The 22275-nt window shown below is 43.7% G+C and overlaps 1 protein-coding gene across 1 annotated transcript in view; it reads right to left on the bottom strand.

The window, feature by feature from the left end:
- ITIH2 (inter-alpha-trypsin inhibitor heavy chain 2) overlaps nt 1-22275 on the bottom strand; it is a 30202-nt gene that overhangs the window by 1442 nt on the left and 6485 nt on the right. The window contains exons 3-19 of the mRNA XM_009648422.2: nt 21136-21171; nt 20243-20415; nt 19419-19523; nt 18925-19087; nt 17537-17644; nt 15967-16095; nt 15235-15351; nt 13817-13985; nt 12009-12134; nt 10959-11140; nt 9569-9754; nt 8420-8559; nt 7698-7870; nt 4356-4490; nt 2087-2200; nt 1280-1478; nt 424-596 (exon numbers count right to left, since the gene is read on the bottom strand). Of these exons, the coding sequence (XP_009646717.1) occupies nt 424-596; nt 1280-1478; nt 2087-2200; nt 4356-4490; nt 7698-7870; nt 8420-8559; nt 9569-9754; nt 10959-11140; nt 12009-12134; nt 13817-13985; nt 15235-15351; nt 15967-16095; nt 17537-17644; nt 18925-19087; nt 19419-19523; nt 20243-20415; nt 21136-21171 (2428 nt within the window). The remainder of the gene's footprint in view (nt 1-423; nt 597-1279; nt 1479-2086; nt 2201-4355; nt 4491-7697; nt 7871-8419; nt 8560-9568; nt 9755-10958; nt 11141-12008; nt 12135-13816; nt 13986-15234; nt 15352-15966; nt 16096-17536; nt 17645-18924; nt 19088-19418; nt 19524-20242; nt 20416-21135; nt 21172-22275) is intronic.

Genomic DNA, 22275 nt, shown 5'->3' with positions numbered 1-22275 from the left:
CCTACAAACTGAGCCCTTGCTTTTGTTTTATACCATTGCCAGGCAAGGGCTGGCATTCAAGGGAGAGCTGAATTACAAACGTTTGCACACCAGTCTTCTCATGAAGAAGGTTTGCATCTTTTTATTTTCAACCCGCAGCAGATTAGCCAGGCTGGGAAATCCCCGTCACAGTGCCACCGAGGCTAGTCAGGCCTGTTTTGAAAACACCCTCCCCAGCTGGGACGAGGAATAATCTCCTGGTCCCTGGTGTTCTACAGCATCCTGAGGGTTTCCAGGATGTTACAAGAATCTCCCCCATTTTCTATTTGAATAATTTTCACACCTTCCTCATCAGGACACTGACACCAACTAATTCCCTCGAAGATCTAGCAAAACCCCTTCCTAGTGCCCCGCCATTCCCACTGCCCAACCCGCAGCCCTTACCTATCAGCCCATGGGCTGCAGGAGAGAACTGGTTTTCAGGGGGAATGTAGATTCCCAGGAAGTCAACATTAACTGGGTGATTCTTCCACACACGGTGCAGCAAAACCATGAAGGACATCTTCTCACCCACGGTGATAGTAACGTTGCTGTCTTTCTTCACAGATATGAGAAGCCTAGCAGAGATGAACCAAAGGAAGGGCTCAGTTCAGCTGCCCACGTGTAAGCTCTCAGGCCCCTTGAGATGCACTCGGGCATCCAGAACAACCTGTGGGGCTGCCAGGTATGACAGAGCATCTATCAGAAACCCACATCCTTGGGAGTGGTGCCCAGAGGTCTGGCAGGACGATGCCTCATAGGACAGACACTTCATGCCAACATTCAGGCAACCAAATCTTGCCCTACAAATTTAAGCTGTTGCTACAGTGACTGGAGATTTTGGAAGTGATCCCGTTGCCTGACCAGGTGTCTAGTGCTGTAGGGTGCTATAGCTGCTAGCTGTTAATCTGCAGGTAAATGTCTCCTGGATGTTGGGAGTCATGTCTCCCATTGTGTCAGGAACCCTGAAGGTATCTCAAATAACATCAGGTGCTTGTGTTTAGGCAGCTGAATCCTGGTCTTAGCTAATGCAGTCAGCAGTAGGGAGAGGAATTCAGCTCTTTCTACTCGTGTCTGGTCAACTGAATCGCTCTCTTGGCCCTACTGCCTAATTTCATTAACGAGAGCTCAGACATCTAGCTAAGATTCAGGTGCCCATGTGTAGGCACCCTGTGAGCAGGGTCCCACCCCCATCTGGGTCAGTCCAATACTGTGTTGCAAACGGTTTCCAAGGGCAGACAACAAATGCTCAGTGACTTACTGCTTCCGAATGATGTGCCCCGTGTCAGACCAGGTCAGTGTGATGCCGTAAGATCCATCTTTCAGCGTTATTGTTTCTGTGGTGATCTCCACTTTCAGGCCTTTTTTTTTGAAATAAAACCCGAATTTGCCAAAGTATGTGTTGAGTTTATTACTCTCCATTTTCTTGGCGCCAACGAGCTGCCCATTGACCACAACTCCTGTGAATAGCAGAGAAGCAGATGTTGCCTAAACCTCGGAGCACCACCTAGAGACTTGGAGTTCTGATCTCAGCAGGGAGTTCCATGGGACCAACAGAAACATGTGGCCATCGTCACAGTGAAAAAGTTTTTCCTAATAGCTTACTCCTACTCTGAATTTCACCTATTGCAACTTGTTTCTGTTGCCTCTTGTCCTTCAGCTATGCATCTTGGTGTGTCAGGCTCCCTCTTCTGATCTCTACCTACTTCTGATTAGGTAGTTGTAGACAGCAACAAGATGCACTGTGGGTCATCTTTTCTTAAGGTTGACCAAACCCAGCTGTCTCAGCCTCTCCCTGTACATCCTGTGCTCCAGCCCCATAATCATCTTGGTGCCCACCACTGGATTTCATCCAGTTTGTCACCATCTTTCTTGTACTGGCAAGCATCAAACTGGACACAGTGCTCCAGATGCGGAGGGAAATAACCACTTCCCTCAACCTGCTGGCCACACTCCTGTTGTTAGCACACAGTCCTCCCTGTAGGCATTTCCCCTGCTCCTCTGAACACCTTTCAGAACTGAGAGAAGAGAAGTGTGCTGTGAAGTAAGCCATGTTTTGTTCCCTTACCAGTCCCAGGATCAGAAACCAAGTTTAGGATCTTTCCAGGCTCTGAGTTGATATTGAAGCAGATGTTCCTTTGGCTCTTAGGCAGATAAATGTTGAAATGTGGGTCATTGTCAACTGAAACATAGGAAAGAAAAAGGTGTGAGAAGCAGGCCAGTACCTGCCCTAGAGGTAAGGGACACAAAGGCTGAGATGCTTTCATCAGAGGATTTTGAAGCACTTTTTGGGTCTCCACAGAGTAGGAGGAGGGACCTTTCCACCCCTGAAGTAGCTAAGGAAGTTCTCAGATGTTCCCCACAAAAGCCCCTCAGACACTTCCTCCTCATATGCTTCTGCTTTTTAAGGAAAAGGTGTGACATCATTGGCTTGAGGAACACTGCCAAGTGCAGTGAACTACTGGTTTAACTGGTCAGCTACACAGTAGGGTGCCATAGGCTCAACATGGAGTTCTAGAAGCTAAACTTTGTTTTTTCAGGATGGAAGCCAGCCTCCAGCCAAGAACCCATCTGGACACCAGACAGACAGGGACATGTCTTTGAGGCCTAGATCCAGGAAAGGAGCTAAGGCAGAGAAAGAAGGACTTGGGTGACACCTGTTCAAAACTAATATCCACCTCACCCCCATGCCAAGCTGTTGCCTATTTCTGGAAGTGACACAATCCCGGGACATCACTCCCAAACTAAGATGCTTTCAGAGATGTTACAAGTCCATTCCACCATACTGATGTTAGGTAAGGATGGATCCTGCCTACCAACTCCCCTGAGGAATACAATCCAGGACTTTTTCTTACAGTATGTTTAACACCCTGTTGGGACCGAGCCCCTCTGAAAGTCATATGTTCTTTAAAATTTGCCTCAAATGAGACAAACACCAGCACCTATCACTGAAGGCAGCTGCTTCCAGTCTCATCTTGAGGTGCAAAGCACTGCCCAGCTCTTTCTGGCTTGGTGGTGGTTGGCATCTCCCTGTCAACATTCAAAGACATCCCCCTGCTCAGTGTTGCCTATGGGGATAGCCAGGCCAGCTTCCATTCATTCACTGGTGTTCCTCATCTTTTGGAAGAATTTAACTCTTCCCATGTGTAGGACAAATCCTAGACTCTTGACCAGGAATGTCTTCAGAGGAAATGGTAAGGTAGGTACCCCCCAAGGGCTGAAGGAGTTTTTGGATCTTTTTAGTATATTGAGTCTCTTGAATATAGCCCTCAATAATTTTTCCTTGTTCTCACCGACTGCTTGATCTTCCTCAACTTGATGCCAAGGCCTGTTCTGATCAACATTTCCAGGAACAAAAAGAATTTCCAGTGCAAAACAGATGTATAAGATGAACAGGTAACTTTGCCTTGCTCACCTTCTTTTCCCAACAGTTTCTTGACTATCCAAAGTCTTAGATTAACCCTTGAGCTATGCTGAGAAGGAGTTTGATAGCTCTTTGTTTGATAGCTACGTAAATACACACATCTGCACACAGGCACACTCCCAGAGTTAATGTAGTTATCCTGCTTTTCAAGGCAATGGTTCTCACAGCCGGTTTGTTTAAGTAGGCACTAATCTGTGGCAAAGGCCCAAGCATTAACAGGATCCATCAGTCATCGGTACATTCAGAGATTATTATCTACCACCCAGCATTCATCTGTCATTTACAACGGCAGTATCTTTACATTAGCTTTGCTACTGCAGAGGAACTGAATGTAAGCCCAGCGAGCAGCCTCGGCCTCAGGGAAGCGGGCAGCAGAAGATGGGGTTGCTGGGATCCTATTAGGATCTGAACTAGTCTCACGCTCGTAACTTCGAGCACATTTTTACAGGTTCATCTATTCAAAGTCAAAATGACTCAGTATTTTATAAAGAAAAGCTCAGTCCTTGTGCGCTAGATGGATTCGCAAAAATTTGACTGAGGTGGCTGTGATTTGGGATGCACACGATCGTGCCCTGCTCAGACCTTCAGCGGGGGCTGTGCTGAGGACATTTCACACCGATGTCCCCTGCAAGAGCAGTGAGGGAGCTTCATCCGCTAGTCACAGCGGTTGGTTTATTCTCTCGTGGAGTAGCCCCTAAATGAAGTTATAGCTTTTACAACAATTCAGAAAACTCAACCAGAAAAATGAGGGCAATTGATAGACTCCTCCATCATCATAGAGCTTAACCTCTTGTCACAGAAGCTGAAATTCCCAAAGTGCCCAATAACTTTGGCTATATCGCCTTTATCTCTTTATCGGGTGACGAGTGTTGCTGTCTGGTGTTCCTTTGCAGAGAAATGCTGTAGCTTTTACCTCTGTTTATGCTCAGAGAGGACACAGGAGGACTCCTTTGCTCAGGCATGAAGCTGACTGGTACAGCTGTGACATTGGCCCAGGGCGGGATACCTTTGTTATTATTAGGTGCATTTGGAGTTAATCCTAGAGTACCTGTTAAATGACAGTCATAATGAGGTTATTGTTAGTGCTGACATATTTAATAGTGTAATTATTAAAGTAATGCAGTAGATCAGAGCCTGATGTTGTTATGAAATGTAAAAGCAGGCGCAGCACTGTTTACAGCAGACAGATTTGTATAATGAAGTTAGGATGGATTTGCACCAGTGTCCCCACCAGAGGAACATGACTTACCAGTGCAGCTGAGCTAACCATAAGCTACTGGCAAAAAATGGAGCCTGACTTTTTAACTCTTATTTGTGTGAATAGGCCCCATTTCAGCAAAGCTCCCAATGCAAGGGCTCAAGCGTTTTACCAAAGCTGCATTTTTAAAAAAAATAAGCATATGGTAAAAAGCTTTGCTGACTTGGGTCCTGAGTTTGGGGTGCCTGAGAAAAGGTAGGACTCTCTCTGCAGGATGACCCCCATGCATAAAGGTTGCAAATAAGGGCAAGCATTCAAAATATGACCCCCTAATATGTCCCCTTCTGCTAGAAATCTCTCTGCCTTTGCCATGACACAGGAACACGTGCCCTCTCTCTTCCATTTGGTTTGTAAAGCAATATGATCTTAAATGATCCATTGAACTTGGTTTGTTTTAATATGTTGGGCTGAGAACGGCAAGAGCTGAAGGAGGGCACATATTATCATCTGCTGGCCTTGCTCGGAAGAGGAATAAAGGGAAAAAGGAGCTGGGCGGCAACATCAGGACAGAAGATTGCACAGCTAGATCTTCTAAATCTCTGTCAGCATCTTCTTCCCTGAGCCCCTAGTTCAGACCATAGGCTGTTTTTACTCAGGCAACGTTATTTCTGTTACCACTATCATATGTGAAGTCAGTACAGTTAATACAGGAACTAAAAACTGGACAGAGTTCTGATTTTCCAGGTCATAGTAATTTCACAGACTATTATGCGTGAAGGAGCTCTCCCATGCACAGTCGGGTTTTGCAACGACTGTCATGAGAAAAGAGCGATTAGTCAATCCTTTGAAAAGTGAGTGATTCCAGTGGAAGACATAGTCTCTCCCTACGAAGACAGAGAGTGCAGCTCTGATGAGAGTTGTGTAAGGACAGACAGACAAAATCTATTTCAGGTTACCCATTCTATGCCTTGTATATGCAAACTTTTTAGTACAGCCCGTGTGTTGCACAATTCTAAGCACAGGTTTACTTTGATGTTATTTTACAAGCTCTGTCCTTTGCTAAGGTTCAAGAGTCCTGTCCCACTGTCCCTGAAATCCACAGAAGCCTTGACCCTCATTTCAGTGCTGTTACGTTTTGACTAATCCATCAAACACAAAGGCACAGAGCCTGTATTAAAATCACTTAAACCCTCTGCATCGTCTAAATCAAGATAATTATGGTCTGAATTAGTCAGCTGGTGCCATGTATAATGAATTAATTAGACATGAATGCAATACATGTTATTTCTGTGCTGTTTGATGGGTGTGAGTTCATAGAATCATAGAATACCTCAAGTTGGAATGGACCCATAGGGATCATCAAGTCCAACTCCCTGCTCCTCACAGGACCACCTAAAACTAAACCATATGACTAAGAGTGTTGTCCAGATGCTCCTTGAACTGGAGTTGTAGTCTGCAGTGCAAATAACAACTATTTCATTTCTCTTCAGGTCTCAGCTGCAGGCTTTAAAATTTAAAAGAAGAATAAATGAACCAAAAAATAACAATTGACAGACCTAACAACCCCATTTCATTGAGCCAGCACCAGGACATTTTTATAGTTATCCAGGAGCATGAGAACTGAGCATGCAGGACATGTGCTTGGAGTTTCAGCAAAGTCACAGCCCAGTGTGAAATGCCAGATGGATGATGTTCTTCGTTGCTGTAGCGTAGGTTGTGTCTTTTCTTCACAACCAATTGTAAACTCTCCCATTCAGAATCATAGAATCATAGAATGTTTTGGGTTGGAAGGGACCCCTAGAGGCCATCTAGTCCAACCCCCCTGCAGGGAGCAGGGACACCTTTAACCAGATCAAGTTGCTCAGAGCCCCGTCCAACCTGTCCTTGAATGCTTCCAGGGATGGGGCCTCCACCACCTCTCTGGGCAACCCCTGCCAGGGTTTCACCACCCTCATTGTAAAGAATTTCTTCCTTAGATCCAGTCTAAACCTACCCTGGTTTAGTTTAAAACCATTACCCATTGTCCTGTCACAGCTGACCCTACTAAAAAGATTTTCCCCATCTTTCCTATAGGCCCCCTTTAGGTACTGAAAGGCCGCAATCAGGTCTCCCCGCAGCCTTCTCTTCTCCAGGCTGGACAAGCCCAACTCTCTCAGCCTGGCCTCATAGCAGAGGGGCTCCAGCCCTCGGATCATTTTTGTTGCCCTCCTCTGGACCCGTTCCAACTGTTCCATGTCCTTCTTGTGCTGAGGGCAAACCAATAGGTTCTAAATCACCAGACTCAGTTGTTCAAGGAGTTGATCTTTTACTTTCAGTGCTTCCATTGCATCACACTGGCAGTGTTTTCCTGAGAGCACCGGTTGTGCTTTTTCAAATCACTGACTGGTGAGGGTGCAAAACAGCTGCTGTTGAGTTTCATCGGAAGCACATGGCTGTGCAGGGATGACTTTGGATCTGCTAGACACCCACAGATGTCAACAGCTATTGCTTTGAGACTGACTCTACCATATAATGCCAGAACAAGCCAACCCCGCCTCATTTGGCTGGACATAAGGTTGCTCTAACAAGGACCTTGGAACAAGTTTTGAGGTAAGGTATTTAAAAGAGAAATCCAGAATTTTAATTAATGAGGGACTGTCTATGGTTAAAACAACTCAGATTCCATGTAGGCTTCTGGCTGATTGGTAACAATCTTAGGAAGCTTCCAAGGCTTAAAAGTGGAGGTAAGATACGGTTTAGTCAATTCTACAGCTTCAGTGCAGAGAACTAGGCGTATCTGTCCCAGGAAGAAGATGTTCAATCTGTGACATTGTAGGCTTATTGGAAAGCTCATCATTGCAATGTTGGCACATTCGTCACTGAAGCCAATGGCTCCAAACAGGTCTTGTATCACAGGATGTTCTCAAAGTGGCTGAAGATTTGGTCAACTTTCCCTGAAAATACAGGCTATCCAATAAGCGCAAACACCCAGAGTGAACGATAAACACAGTTGTTCTTTCAACGCAAGAAGAACAAAGCCAAAATGAGAGGTAGAGTAAAACAGACTGAGACACTGACCTGGGCAGCAGCCCCTTCTGGGGTCTTTGGGCTGGTCTGCCAGCATTATCTCATCCTTTTCGGCGTTCTCTATCAGCATGGCTGTGAAGGGGGTAACAATATGGTGGTCAAGAGACATCTGTAGGATGGATTTGGTGATGTTCCTCTTCAAAGCTGCAGTGGGGGCTGTATTTCTGTGTGGAAAACAAACCAGAAGGCATAGGTAGAAGCTCTACAGGGCATCTGCCATGCCAGTGCCTCCACAGAGGAATTATAGAGACAAACTGGTAGGTGTTGCAAGAAAGAAAGGCTGAGGGCCTGTGTGAATGCACTCTCCGTAAGAAGATTGTGGTCTCTGTGGGCTTTGGCCTGGACTCAAAGAAGCCCAGTCCTTCTCCTGGTCTCAGCAGGAGGCCTCTTTCTTCTTCAGGAGGGATTCATCCTGAAGCATCCCATAGCTTTTACTCAGGCTCCGTAAGGCAAGTCTCCCATTCATTTCATTCACTCAGGTCCACAACCAGGTCTGTTTGATTCTTATTCCTCTAATTAACTGCTCCCAAACTCTATTCCCAGATACCTAAAAATAGGAGGATTGTGGCTGAAGATATCACCTACCTTTATTTTGATTTGTTTGCCTTACCCATTTGAAACCCTGTGAGCAGCCTCATGGCTGTGGTCTCAGAGAGGACCAGACTGCTCTCAAGCTTCACTTCCCTCCCATCACAGACCACATTTCTTCTCACCTCTCTGCCAGCATCTGGTTGACAGTCAGATAGGCCCACAGCTTCCTAGTGAATTCGGGATCTGCGTATCTGTCTTTCTTCATGAAGCCATCCAGTTCTTCAACATCTCGCAGGGTTTCCATGACGAGCTCTGCATTTGCCTATGCAATCAATGAGAAATAAAGATGATGAAGGGTGAGCCAGGAGAATGCGGTGGCTTTGAGTTCCCCTCTTGGCACGGCTGGCATTAAGGACCTACTCTGCCTCTGCCTGTGGTCACTTCTAGATCAGAAAGTCCCACCACTGTTGGCCTGACTGCCATGGGGAGGGGAGCTGTAGCAAGAGGGTCTTCTGTCAAAGACACAGTGGATTAAGATAGTTAAAGGAGCTGTCAGCAGTAGCCAAAGAGGGTGCTACCCCATGGCAAAAGAAGAGGCTCTTAACAGAGCACTGCTGTCTTCCCCTCAGGCCTTTTCACATCCAATTCCTACCGAGGACCAGGAACAAAATTCTACTTTCTCCCACAAACCCTTGGACTGCACTGTGTTTTGGCAGGAAAGAATATTGTACGTGTTTGGTTTTTCCAGCAAATAACAAATGGCAACTCCTAAGCCCCAAAAGAGCGTGGATATTTTGGTTCCTCTTCAGAAAGAAGGATCTGGATGTAGTATTCCAACCTCATCCCACTCTACCTGGAAAAGCAGCCCTGAAACATGGGGAAAGTCTCGTCACACATGCCACAAGGCAGAGCATAAAAGGACAGTGCTAGGACTTGACACACTGTAGACCCACCAGGTTGAACTCTCCAACAGTGAGAGGTTCAGCCATGAAAGGAGCTACCTTAGGGGATCTCCACTGCACCTTCACAAAGCATTAAGGAGGACCTCACAGTCTTAGTCTGGTTTGTAATTGAATTTTGTGTGGTACATTTATTAGATGGAAGGTCCTCGGGCAGGCTGCAGGATGCAGGTAGTCACTCTTTGTGGCTCTACTTGAAGTTATTGTGAAACATTGTTGGACAAAACCCCCATGAGTTTCCCCACGCTCCCACCCAGAACCCAAGTGGACAAAACACTCTGCTGGCAATAACCTCCAGCAGGGAGACTGCACACAAGTGGTTGAACCAGCCCAAACACCCGGAGCAGGTATCCTAGGGACAACTTCACTCACTGCTGTCGCTGTGACAATGCTTTCCAAGTGCTGCAAATTTTCCGTGTCGACCTTCCCAGCCACTACTATCTCTGAGCCACCAAAATAGTTGTGGAAGCTGCTCTGGGTGACGTCTGACACTGACTCATGGGGGTAGTTGAACTGAATCTTCTTCAAGAGTGGGGTGGAGACCTGGTTGTAGAAATTCTGAGATGGAAGGAGACAGAGAAGTGAGTCTGATGTACCCGAAGCAACCCTCCCACACGCACCACTCTTACTGAAAGGACAGCATGTGACAAAGCCTGGAACCCTAATGGGCAAGTGGGACTTTCCTTGTTCCAGAGAATGCAGACACCTTTATACTTAGACTTTAGTACACTTGTAAGAGGGTCCAGCAAGAAGGTCTGGTCCAATTCCACTATTTAGTGGTGGAATGGCAGTGTTAGGTTAATGGTTGGACTTGATGACCTTAAAGGTCTTTTCCAACCTAAATGATTCTATGATTCTATTCTAAGACTTGTAGAAGTCAAAGGACGGCCAGAGGCTAGATGTAAAAGGCTTGAAGACAGGTGTATATGAGCCTGAATCTATTGTCAGGTTGGTCAGCTCTTGGCTACTGTCTGAGACACGCAGCGGCTTCCCGCTTAATTCTTGCCAAAAACTAGACCTATATCTCACTTGCATTGGCTTCTGTGCTGCAGACTGTCTACCCTTTTCTGACCCTGTTGTACCTGGCTGATGTGAACTGGGATGTGTGCACAGCTGGGTTTAGCAATATGGGACCAGAGAGAGAAAACAGGTACCCATACAGTGCTACGGGTGGAGGCTGTCTCATACTGCGGGGTTGCAGTCTTAGAGCTGCTGTGTTTGGTGTGTCCTACCACACCTGTGTTAGGAACGAAGAAGTATGAGAAGCCTGCACAGGTGATGAAACCAATGAATAGAAACAGAATAAGGATGGAAGATTTTGCTCATCAGCAATTGCTGCTCATGGGCTTGGAGCCATAGCCTCCTAGAACTGAACTTTATCTTACACTGGCAAAGTTTGGATTAGCATTTAGTGTTTATATCTAGGCCTTTTGTTAATGCTGAAGTGGTCTGAGGTAAAACCCAGGCCTTAATTTTAATTCAGAAAATCTTTTTTTATGGTTAGGACTGTTTTATGGATGTATGGATATATCCTGCACAGAGCAGTACAGTATCTATTATGGATACTACAAAAATTGTAACTAGGAGCTCTCAAGATAATGCATGATTGTCATCTTGCAGGACTCTCCAGAAGCAACAATGCTTTTTGTGACCTTCCCTACGGACCTACAGTAACTCGACTCTTGCTGGAGGAGCTACCCAGCTCCACAGCTGTGAACAGAACTGGACCCTCAGTTCCACAGGCAATGGGCCAGAAATGCACCTTCATTTGGGCAGAAGTCTCCTGATTTCCAAAAATCCTCTGGGCCATGCCACGGTTGTCAGTTGCGATTCTTTGCAGGAAATCATAATCTACATCAAACCCAATCCCGAGGCAGAAGAGAGAGAATTCGTCCTTTATGCTCTGCTTCACGTTCTTCTGGATCGTCGTCAGCTTTAGCTCACCTTGGAGACACACAAAGGGTGACAACCATCTGAGCAACGGAGGAAGTCTCCATCAAGGTAAGCGCATTCATGCTCTTCCAGTGTCTCTGGTTCTCTCTTAATATAAGGGAAACCTAGACAACTAGCTCAGATGTCAAATCTCCATTTTGCAGGGCCTACAGTGACATTTGAGCTTCTCCTGGATGGAGATGAATTGTTTCCACTGAAGACGATTCCTTTGAACTCCTTTTTTGGTATCTGATGCATATTCTTTGTATAACCAGTGCTCTTATTAACTTCCTGGGGAGTTTGTAATTGTAACACATCTAGGCTTCTCCCAGAATTACTGCTTCAAACTCTCTGCAGACTAAGACATCTCCTTAAAGGTTTTACTTTGTTTCTCATACTGAAGATATTCTCTGCCACCATCGGGACTGACTTTTCTTTTTCAAATTTATTTTTAATGGCAGCCTCTTCTGGGCTGGCATCTTGCAGTAAGTGACTGCTTTTGTCCTGTACCAAATCCAATCCAAACTAATTTGCTTTCTACTTAATTTTCCTAATTTTGATGTTACACTTGGGACTGCATAGATCTGTGCAGTCACTGGAAGAGGAATTTTTTTCTAAGGTTGTGATTACCTCTCCTACAGGACTTGTGCATCTCTGTGATTGCAAGAAGTGGATAACTGCATAACATAATGTGCTCATCTTTTGGAAGCCTCTGTGCAAAGCCCCATGGCACCTATAGCACTTGGCAAAAGAGCAGCACAGGCATTGGAAGAAAGGGAAACAGAATTTTTTAAACTTACTGTCAAAGTGTCTACATGTTGCATGCTTTTCTCAGGCTAATCCCACTGGCCTTTCTTCTCACCTGAAGTAGAATCCTTACCTACTGTTGGGTCTCCATCAGACACCAGTACGATCATGGAGACTGAGTTAGGGTCCAACATGCCTAAGTTTTGGGCTTCATTCAGGATGAATGTGGCTCGGAGTAGAGCTTCATTGATATTTGTGCCTGTCAAAGACACAATGAAAACAAATTTGATTCTTGTCGAGTCTCTTGTCAAATTCAGGTCAGTTCTGAGATACTAGTGGAATTAATCAGCACGGACAAGACCTGAAATCAAGGCAGCAAACCCCCTCCTCTGCGATGCTTACAGTACATCTGCTAGCACTCTGGTTCCCTGAAGAAACAGAAGCTGAAATGTGTTGCATGTGGGTCCTTGTGTTAAGCAGACCTTCTCTGTTTTCCTTACCTATAGTTATACTATTTACTGAAATCAACAGAATTAGTCAGGGTGTACATCTCTGTAAGCGGAAATAGTCTGTAATCCATCTGAATTTGGTCATCAGCATGCTACTTTTTTCTTACCATGATGTTGAAATATATGAATACATATTTGTATGAATTTATACACATACATGTTTTGCACTAAGTTCCATTAAGAGCCCAGATGTTGATACCCTTTTTCATCCCAGGTTGCCACCTCCACCTCCCCACCCCAACCCCCTCACTAATTCCAGTAGGACCATTTGTGGTGTTGGGAATTATTTGCTGCGGGAAGAAGCAGTGGGTTTGCAGGCAGGTGACTGAATGAGAGAAGAAGAAACTTTCTTTTCTGGCATCAGCCAAAACCAGCCAGCCTTGGGCATCTTGATTGGAAAGGAAGAGGTGTGTGTTTACTCACCCTGTCTAAAGGTTTGGTTTGTGGCACAGAAGGGACCGAGTAAGAAATTAGTATGAGAGGAACATGAGTAGGAAGCCTGAGCAGTCAGAAAATAAGTATTTTGTCTGTCAAGAAAGAAAAACATTAGCAGCTCCAGAGACAGGATAATAAAATGCTGCATTGCGGACTGGCTTTGCTGGATGGGAGCAGGTCTCTTAGCTTGTCCGTCTGCTCATTTGGGGTAACAAAGTCAGGCTTATGAGACACTCATATATGCAACATGGGTTCCTGTTCCCAGCACACCGATGATCTCAGACAAGTCTATAACTTCATGGTGATCCTACCTTATGTGTTGCCTGTGAAAGTTTCTGGGAACGAAGGTTCCACAGAACTGGAAGGCTCTAATGATGGGGAGACCCTCTACACACTATTGACATACAAATACCTGAACAACCAAACCAGGATTGTACTTCAGAGAGAAATGGGTTAAAGTGATTATGAGCCCTTTCTGTACAAGTAGTTCAAGCACTAGCAGATGAAGCATCCAAAGAGCTGTAAGGCTGAAAAAGGCGACTGTCCTTGTTTATCAGAGAGAGAATGAAGGCACAAAAATGATGAGCAGTTTGCCCAAGGTGGCATTTAGTAGATCATGGTGTAGTCTACAAATTACAGCCAGCAGAGTCCCTGGAGTTGGGCTGCTTATGATCTGCTTTAGAAAGGCATGAGATGGCTTTGGACTTTCAAGGATATTTGGGATCTATGAGGTTGGAGGTAGGACCTATAGGTTTAAAGCAGCTGTTCTACGGTCTGTGTTCTATCTGTCATAGCTTATTCAGCAGAAGGAAATGCCATCCCATCCCCTGACGCAATAAACCAGAATCCTTGCTCCCTTTTAACCCCAGGGCATGCTTTTCCCATCTTGGCAATCAGATTTCTTTTTAGGAATAATCTGCCAATCTGAAAGTTGTCTGAGGTACCCGTTCCTGTGATATCTAGCTTCCATGAGCACCTCGCAATCAAAACCTCATACCCCCATTGGGATGGATTGTCTGGATGTACTTCTTAGCATCTTCAACCTGCGCTGGGGTGGCTGAGACCAAGTTATCTCTCCAGCATCGGACATTGTGGTTGAAGTCGATAAGGGAGAACTGATCAGCAGCACGGAGCTCACTCAATATTGCCTTCATGGCCTCGATGGTCTGAGGAGAAGAAATTTAAGAAAAGATGAGTTTATGCTTCCTGTTGCTGCAAACGTCTTCTTAACTTGCGATTACAAGCAAACAGATGCCTCTGATGAATAAACATGAGCACTGGAATCCAAAATATCATCTGCTATCCAAATCTCTCCTTTTTTGCTCTTCTTGCGTAAAGTTGAACTTTTCTAACAAGAAATCCAGCAAAAAATGCCATTAACAAGACCAAACCCCATGTGACTCAACCCATCCTTGCTTAACTCCTACTAATACAGAGTGAGGTGAGAGAGAGCAGCGGTTTGTGAGACACTGTGGGTCAGGAGAGACGAATTGCTCCTATCAGCTCTGGAGACTTAGCTTTGTCTGCAGTGCTGTCATTTCAGGCTGGGTAACGGCTGTTTGAAGATGTGTGATTTAAACAAGCGACAATTAGCCCGTATCCCAGTTTTGCAGCATTGATTTCCCCAAGGAAGCAATCTACCAAGTACTGTGCTCCGAAGCAAATTCAAATACACCTAGACCATCCCTGACTGATGTTTGCCAGTCAGTTCTTAAAAACCTTAGTGACACAGGATAGACAACTCCTGAACTCCCCTCTCAGCACTGCGAAGTTTTTCCTAATTTCTAACATAAATCTCTCCTGCTGTAAATCCATCTGATTCCATCTTATCCTACCCTGGTTGGGCATGAATGTCAGCTGATGGGTTTCCTTTTCAGAACAATTGTTCGCATATTTGGAGGCTGCTTAGGTATCTCCAAGTCTTTTCTTTCGCAGACTAAAACAGCTTATTTTTTTCGTTTTCCCTCCCCCCAGTGGGTTATGTTGTCTAAACAACTCTCACTGCTCTTCAGTGGGCTGTCAATAATTGTCCACAACTTTTTGAAAGCAGGGATGTAGTATCCCCACTGAGACTTTCCCAGGATTCCGTAGAGAAGATTAGAGAAAAAGGGGGACAGAGCCTTTGCAAAATGTTTTGTGATCTGTCAATTAAAATCTTCATTTAGAGCTAAAATCCTTATTCTGATGGCATCATCTCTTCCTTACAACATGGGAGTGAGCATTACAAATAACGAGTAAAATCATCAGGTCTTTGATTCACCAAATATTCCCCAAATTCAGCGAGACTCTTGACAGAGTAAATTGTAAAGAACTTAGCTGGTAATTTTGAGTGCCAGTCTGCTACAGAATTGCATGGTAAGGCATATGGGAAAAGTTGGCAGGAGGTTCATTTTGCAATAGAGGTGGAACACTTACTTGTTTCATTTTCAGTCCCCACATTGAACCACTGACATCTATAACAAATAAAATGTTTTTGGGCAGAGGATCAAGATTTTCCGGAGCAAAGAAATGAATAAAATAGCCATTAAAAATCTGTAAAATAAAATAAAAAAATTCACAGTGAAGTGAGTTACAATAAGGATGTCAGAAAAATCAAAATGGGCCAAATCTAACTTTCAGCTCTGCACGTCTCTGTATTTGTAGCCTTACACCATTTATACTCCGTCGTCTTTACTTGTTATCAAGGAGAGCAGAGCCTGGTTCTCAGACAACTGACATGCACTAGGATAGGGAGGAATGAAAAACATTTTTAAAAAGACTGTTCTGTCTGTAATAATTCAACCCCATATCTCTGCTTCACGTTAACATAAAAATATTGATGTTCTGATTGTCTCCTTGTGATATATTGGTGCAACTTCCAATGACTGTCCTCTAATTCAACATTAAATCACCAGAGTGCTGCTGGTATGAAAGACATTGGCTTTTGAATAAGACAGAAATCTGCTCCTGACTATATGTAGGACCACGTCTTAGTCATAAATTAAGCAAATCCATTGTGCCCACTTAAATTCTCTTTGTTCTTTCAATTGGATGCAGATCTCTTTCTCATGCTTATTCTCCTGAACCGTGAAGTTTAGCACAGTTTGCTTAATGACAGCAATGGTTGTATCCACAGATCTCCCGCCCCTGTTAAGCAGCAACACTTACTTCCAATTCTCCACCTGTGGTTTCTCTGTTCACATCATATTGCACCACAAAATTTCCATCTACTGCTGTGGATGAGCACTTGGGGCATTTTCGTTGCTGAGCCATCGTTGGCTTGAAAGAAACATGAGCCTAGAAATGAGAAGAGATCATCAGTTAATCAGATGTTGTGTGAAAGGTGGATCATTGAAACAAAAAGAGTTCATCTATTCATGAAATATCTTATTTCACTGAATGCTTTTCTTCTTTCTTTATTTGTATTCTTAGTTTAAGCAGAAAATGGACTTCGTCACTTCAAAAAAACCCCCAGCACTAAGGTTTGCCTGGATATGCTGATTCAGTAGTAGCAACTGTGACACAAATAAGATGACCCATCTACAGCACCAAATATTTCAGTTACAGCTGCGCAAACCATTTCTAGTAAGTAATCTGTTGGCTTATTTAACATTTTCCTCATTGAAATTACCCATAATTTTATCAACATTTTTAATAGCTTTTAAATTGATTTTTTCCCGTAATTTGACTGTAAATTGAGTACTAGGAATCATCTTCATTAGTCACGTGATTGGTTATGCAGACCTTATGGCATTATTTCTCTGCTTTGACTGGATAAGTTGACATTTCCTGAGAAGATAAGACATTGTACGCACTACCTCTGAACTAATTTGCTAAACTAGGAATGTGGGTGAATGAGACATAAAGTTGAGCCTGGATATCAAGAAATAATTCTGCCTGATATATTATTACAGTACTATAGACAGACTTTTTGGGCCTGATTCACATATCTTGTATTAGATGTCTATGTAAGAATAAGAAGAGTTGTACCCTCCTAGAATCACTGCTTGTAGTTTCTTGAGAAAAACTTCCCTGCTATTGGAGGGTTTACTTATACACAAGAGCTATGCTAGAGAAAACTAGGGTAAGAATGCCAAGGAGAAGAGCTGTCCTAAAATAAGTCCATATGTAGATGTTCTCAGTTGAAACTGAGACTGTGGAGTTATTCCACAATGGTTATTCCACTTGGTATTCATCACCTACCTTTTCCACATCCAGCAATCCCAGTGCATTGCTCTTTCAGAATTACAAATGAAAAGCTTTGCACAAAGATGCACAAAGATGGCCTCAAGTTGCGCCAGGGCAGGTTTAGATTAGACACGAGGAAACATTTTTTGAATGAAAGGGTGGTCAAGCATTACAACAGGCTGCCCAGGGGAGTGGTGGAGTCCCCATCCCTGGAGGTATCTGAAAGCCGGGCAGACGAGGTGCTTAGGGACAGGGTTTAGTGGTGGGATGGCAGGGTTAGGGTAACGGTTGGACTTGATGATCTTAAAGGTCTTTTTCAACCTAAACAATTCTGTGATTCTAAGATGGGCGGACTACACACTATTTCTATACTGTTATGACTGTAGTATTTGAGCATCTTGTACATACATTTAGGTATCAATAATGAAGATACTATATTTTTTTGCCATATTTTTGCATGCTTCCAGGAAGTATGAAAAAATGCCATGACTGCATAGGAACAAGCGTGAAAACTGAAGTTTTCATGCTATTTCCAGCTTATGACTGTTACCTTTTTTTCTCCCTTGGAGATGGTGGTGATTCCATCAAAATGGTCTCCGAGTGAATTAGGAACATGCACGTAGCGAAGTCCCTGTGGCTCAATAATGCGGACATCCACCTAAAGACAGGAAGGGAGGACATTAGTATGAAGCGATGCCAGTGTTGTACCAGGATCACATGAGGGAAAATCCAGCTGGGGGCTGGGATGCTCTTGAGAGTGCTCCTGTAGGGCTAGTCTCATTCATTGTGAGGATCCATGTAATACTGAAAATAGACCATGATGGGAAGACAAAAAAAATGTGTCCCAAGAATAGAAAGCGTTTGGTGGAAATGCTCATTCCCATGGGGCAAGTGGTGAGATAGGAGTCACGGATGATACCATTGTTTATGCTGAAAGCAAGAAAGAAGCATGAAGTGCCTCTGCCTTGGTGTTGCTTTGGGTTAGGAGGTCAGGAGGATGATGAGTTCTCACACTTGATGATGGGTTCTCTTCCTCTCTACTCATGCTATTGACAGGACAGAGACTTTTCCCATTTGGCTGGATGGCCACAGTGATTTGGAAAATAAAGGTTTTATCCTGTCAGCCTGAGATGAGAGCTTTTTCTGGTCATATTTCTGAATAGTTAGTAAGACTACTAGGAGACAGGACATGGTGTCCTTTTCAGTAAGATTAGCTCAGGCCTGTGGATAGCTTGAAGCAGTTCACAGCCTGCACCAGGGAAATGTGAGCAGCAAACTTTTATATAGAGCTTGTGTTGAAGCCATGGGAAACTGAAGAAGACATTTATGATAGAGGAACATGAGAATGGCCAGATGGAAATGTCCACCTGTGTGTGGAAATGTGTGGAAATGTATCCTGTGCCTGTTGACGGATGACAGAGGACACTTTTGGATGAGTGTAAGAAAGAGGGTAATAACAAGGCAAATCATCTTCTGGCCACCAGTTGTGGAGGGACTGTCATTCAGAGAACATCTGCTCCCATAGTACACTATCTCATGAAGTTGGGATTATTGTGAAAAGCACTGTTCCAAATAAATGGCAAATATTTTTTCTTTTCCTTCAGTCAAGGCAAGATTACACAAGGGTATATACAGGCCAAAGCTTGTTTGCCTGAGTGGTTCTGACGTGAGTCAGTCACGATTCAGGAGATGCCCAACTGTGTTCGTATGAGAGGAGGCAGGACACATTTGCTCCTCACTCATGTAGCTACATAGCTCCTGGCTTGAAGTGTCTCATGCTGGTCTACACAGTGACCTTGAGGCTATTTGTACAAAGCTCATATAAAGGGAAGGAGCTGTAGATGAAATGTCCTGCTGTGAAGCTCACAGGAACCTTGGCTGCTTTCTCAATGAGGCTTCATCTGTGGGTGCTGCCTACACACACCAGCTCTACTTTACCTCCATGTGCTTTGCCAAGCGTCCTGGCTTCACAGAGATGACATGCTCATAGGAGCTCAGTTTCCTTCGAATCATTTCATGGTAGTGAAGTTCAAACTGGATCCTCGTCCCTGGGGGCACATTCACTTCAGTTTGGAAGTTTTCCATATCCAAGGTATTGCTCCTGAAAAGTCAGCTGTGGGGTTATTTTGAGAAAATACAAGGAGAAAGAGAGCTTCTTTGCATTTTGGTTTAGCGTTATGCATTTGCTAGGTCTGATTCCAGCTGTGGCCTATACCAGGGAACTGCAGTTCTCTGTAAGCACAGTGTGTTTTATCAAGATGAAAGCAGAAACACAATTTAAGTCCTTGACAACTAAATATCAGAGTTGCTGCAAGTAAGCAACCCATTTTCCTTCCCAGGGTTCCTCCCCTCATCTATCTCCTCCTGGAGTGGGTCACCTCAGTTCTCCTATGAATAAGTTCACTACAATCCATATACCAAAATCTTTATACCTTACTATTCCAGCAGCTTTGCCTTTGGCTTTTGCTTGAGAGTACATTTTCCTGGCTTCAGATTTTTCCCGAATTTTGCTAGTAAATATTATACCATTGACATCCCTAGGAGAGAGAAACACAGTCAGTTCGCAAAAAAACCCAACTTTACAATCGACAACTATTTCTTCACTTCAGAAAAACATCAGTGAAATCTAATCTGGTGGGAAATGAAATAATAAGGCTCTTGTTTAACCCTAAAGTAATGAAGTCTGGTTCCCAGTAGCTCTGTATCTTTTTCTCTACCCAGTATTTTATCTCAAGTAGCCAGCACTCTTGTACTCTGAGGAGGATCTGCTCTCCCCCACCTCCTTCACACTTTCCTTATCCTTTGGGCAGGGTGGGCAGTTACTCATGTCATGGCTGTTTTGGAACATGGATTTGGACATGTCTCCTGACCAGCAAGCTGGTTGCTGCCTCTCTGAGTGGATACTGAACCAGGATAGTTTCTTTCTGTTCAGTGAGGGCTCTAATTTGGGTCTCTCTCTCCTTTGATCTGGTGCCAACTTGCACAAGACGGGTAGGAGCTTGGTCTATTTGACCCTTCTGTCCTTTTGTCAGATTTTGTTGATGTTGGCCAATGGCCCAATAATTACTGGAGAGGAAGAGATGGACAGGCAGTATGATGACATGAGCTTTTTTTTTTGAGAAAGCCTGCTGAAATTACACTGAAGGTGGAAAATAATAAGGGGTGTTCTGCTTTTATGAATACTTCCCTCCCACCACATTCTGCCACCACATTGAACCCTGCCAGAGCACAAGACTGATACCTGCCCACTACTTACATAGTAAAGTTGTCAATAAAAGCTCCTTTGGGGACTTGTACATCAAACACTATGTGCTGGGACCGTTTTGCATTATTCACCATTTTGGCTTGGATCATTGTGTTGGCCAACCGCGATGTTATAGTAGATTGAACTTTGTAGCTGTAAAGACCTATCTTGTCATCATCCTCCACCTGTAATTGACAAAATTGCTCTATAAACTTAGGACATAGCTAGAAAATGTGCCCTAGAGGGCCTTATCAACTGCTTTTATAGTGCCTTTTTTTCAGCGGCTCTTCCTTACAATGTGGCAGCTAGATGGGACATGAACTCAAGTTCAGGACACCTCTGTATTTTACCTGGCAATTGTGGCAGGATACTCATGTAAATATAGTTCATTATAGCATTTCAGCTGAAAGATAGAATTTGTTAAACTGGAATTTTTTCCTTGCTTTTGACCATGCAACCAGTCCTTGGAATGACTCTATTGGTGCAATCCAGCATAAAAGGATACACGGTAAGCCTCAACATCATATACCGAGGAGGAAAGAGCCTACATTTTCAATAAAAGTCCTAAATAAAGGCGACCTGAAGGATTGGTTACCCACCTAGTCTTGTAAATGGTTAAATCATGGCAGTGGGACAACAGTATTAAACTGGTATATTAAGATGTTGTCTTTGTCTAATCATTTTTGATGCTTATTTCTTCATATTTACCATACCCTTCTCCCTCCAGGAGCAGTTGTATAAACAGAATTGTGCAAACAGTGCTCTGTTTAAAGAAAATAGGTTAATACCCAACCAGCAGTAAAAACAAGGAACTGAACAAACAAAAGGATTGATTTCCAAAAAATGGTTAACTAGAAAATCACTTTGTTCAGAATTATTTTCCACAGAGGAAGAAAAAAACTCACCAGATCTCCAACATATCCCCAGTCGAATGTACTTCTCTGGAAAAGAAAAATATGGAGAAAGTATTTCAGCAAAGCTAAGAACAGAGATTGTGGCTGTTTCAAGACAGGGATCAGACAGTGCTAACATCTAAAAGCTGCTTTCCAAAACTATGAGAATTGATTTGAGTTCTCAGACTTAGTGGGCGCATTCCTTTTGCCTTCTTTTATGTATTCATACATGGGATGTTGGAGCACGTGATCCCCCAGCTGTGACTTAGAGGCTATCAAAACCAGAAGGACAGCTTGCTTCCTCTGTCTTTATTTTTCATAGAGAGCAGTGTCTTCTAGAACAAAAACATGCTTCATGAAAGCAAAACATGCTGGCAAAAAGTCATATGCAGAAGCCTAGCTTTTAGCACAAAAATTTTCTTTTTTTTTTCTAGGAAAAGTAGAAAAACCTCAAAATCCAGACCTTTTTTTCATTTTGTTTTCATTTACATTATAGAATACATATTTATATTACTGTATTATATGCAATGTGTATATATACAAAACCCTATCACATAATTGATATTAGATTTATATATCTCTATATATGTAAAGTTAGTTATGTATGCACTACTTAGAAGAGCTGAAACTGTTCATTAACGGTGGAGTTTTTTTCCCTGCCGTATGAATGTTTCCATTTGGAAATGTCTATGAAGAGGTGGTGACATCTTGTGGCCATTTGAATCATTCTGTTTAATTCCCTAAAGCTTAAACTCTGAATGAGTAACCCTGGGATGGGATTTGGCTCACTGATTTCTAGGGGGAGATGCAGTTTAATGCAGCTATGTACTTCGGTGTTATCATCAAAACTAGGCAAACTTAGCTCTTTATGGTGCCCGGGGGTACCACCTTGGCCTTCAGCTGGGGCTACAGGAGATCATGAGATTCCTGTAGGTTTTGCATGATATCTGACAGCCAGTAAGATGCCTTAGACACTGCTAGATCCGTACATGTAGGCAACTGAACTGAGCCATTCCACTCCACTGATGATGAGCAGGAACTTGGAGAGACTAGTTCAAATACTAATGGCTAAATTATAAAAATGTACCAAAATATGGTGGATGAAAAGCTGGACATGAGCCGGCAATGTGCGCTGGCAGCCCTAAGGCCCAC

This window comes from Egretta garzetta, unplaced genomic scaffold (assembly GCF_000687185.1).
Source record: "Egretta garzetta isolate BGI_Z169 unplaced genomic scaffold, ASM68718v1 scaffold260, whole genome shotgun sequence".
Taxonomy (NCBI): domain Eukaryota; kingdom Metazoa; phylum Chordata; class Aves; order Pelecaniformes; family Ardeidae; genus Egretta; species Egretta garzetta.
This window is presented reverse-complemented; position numbering and strand designations above follow the sequence as displayed.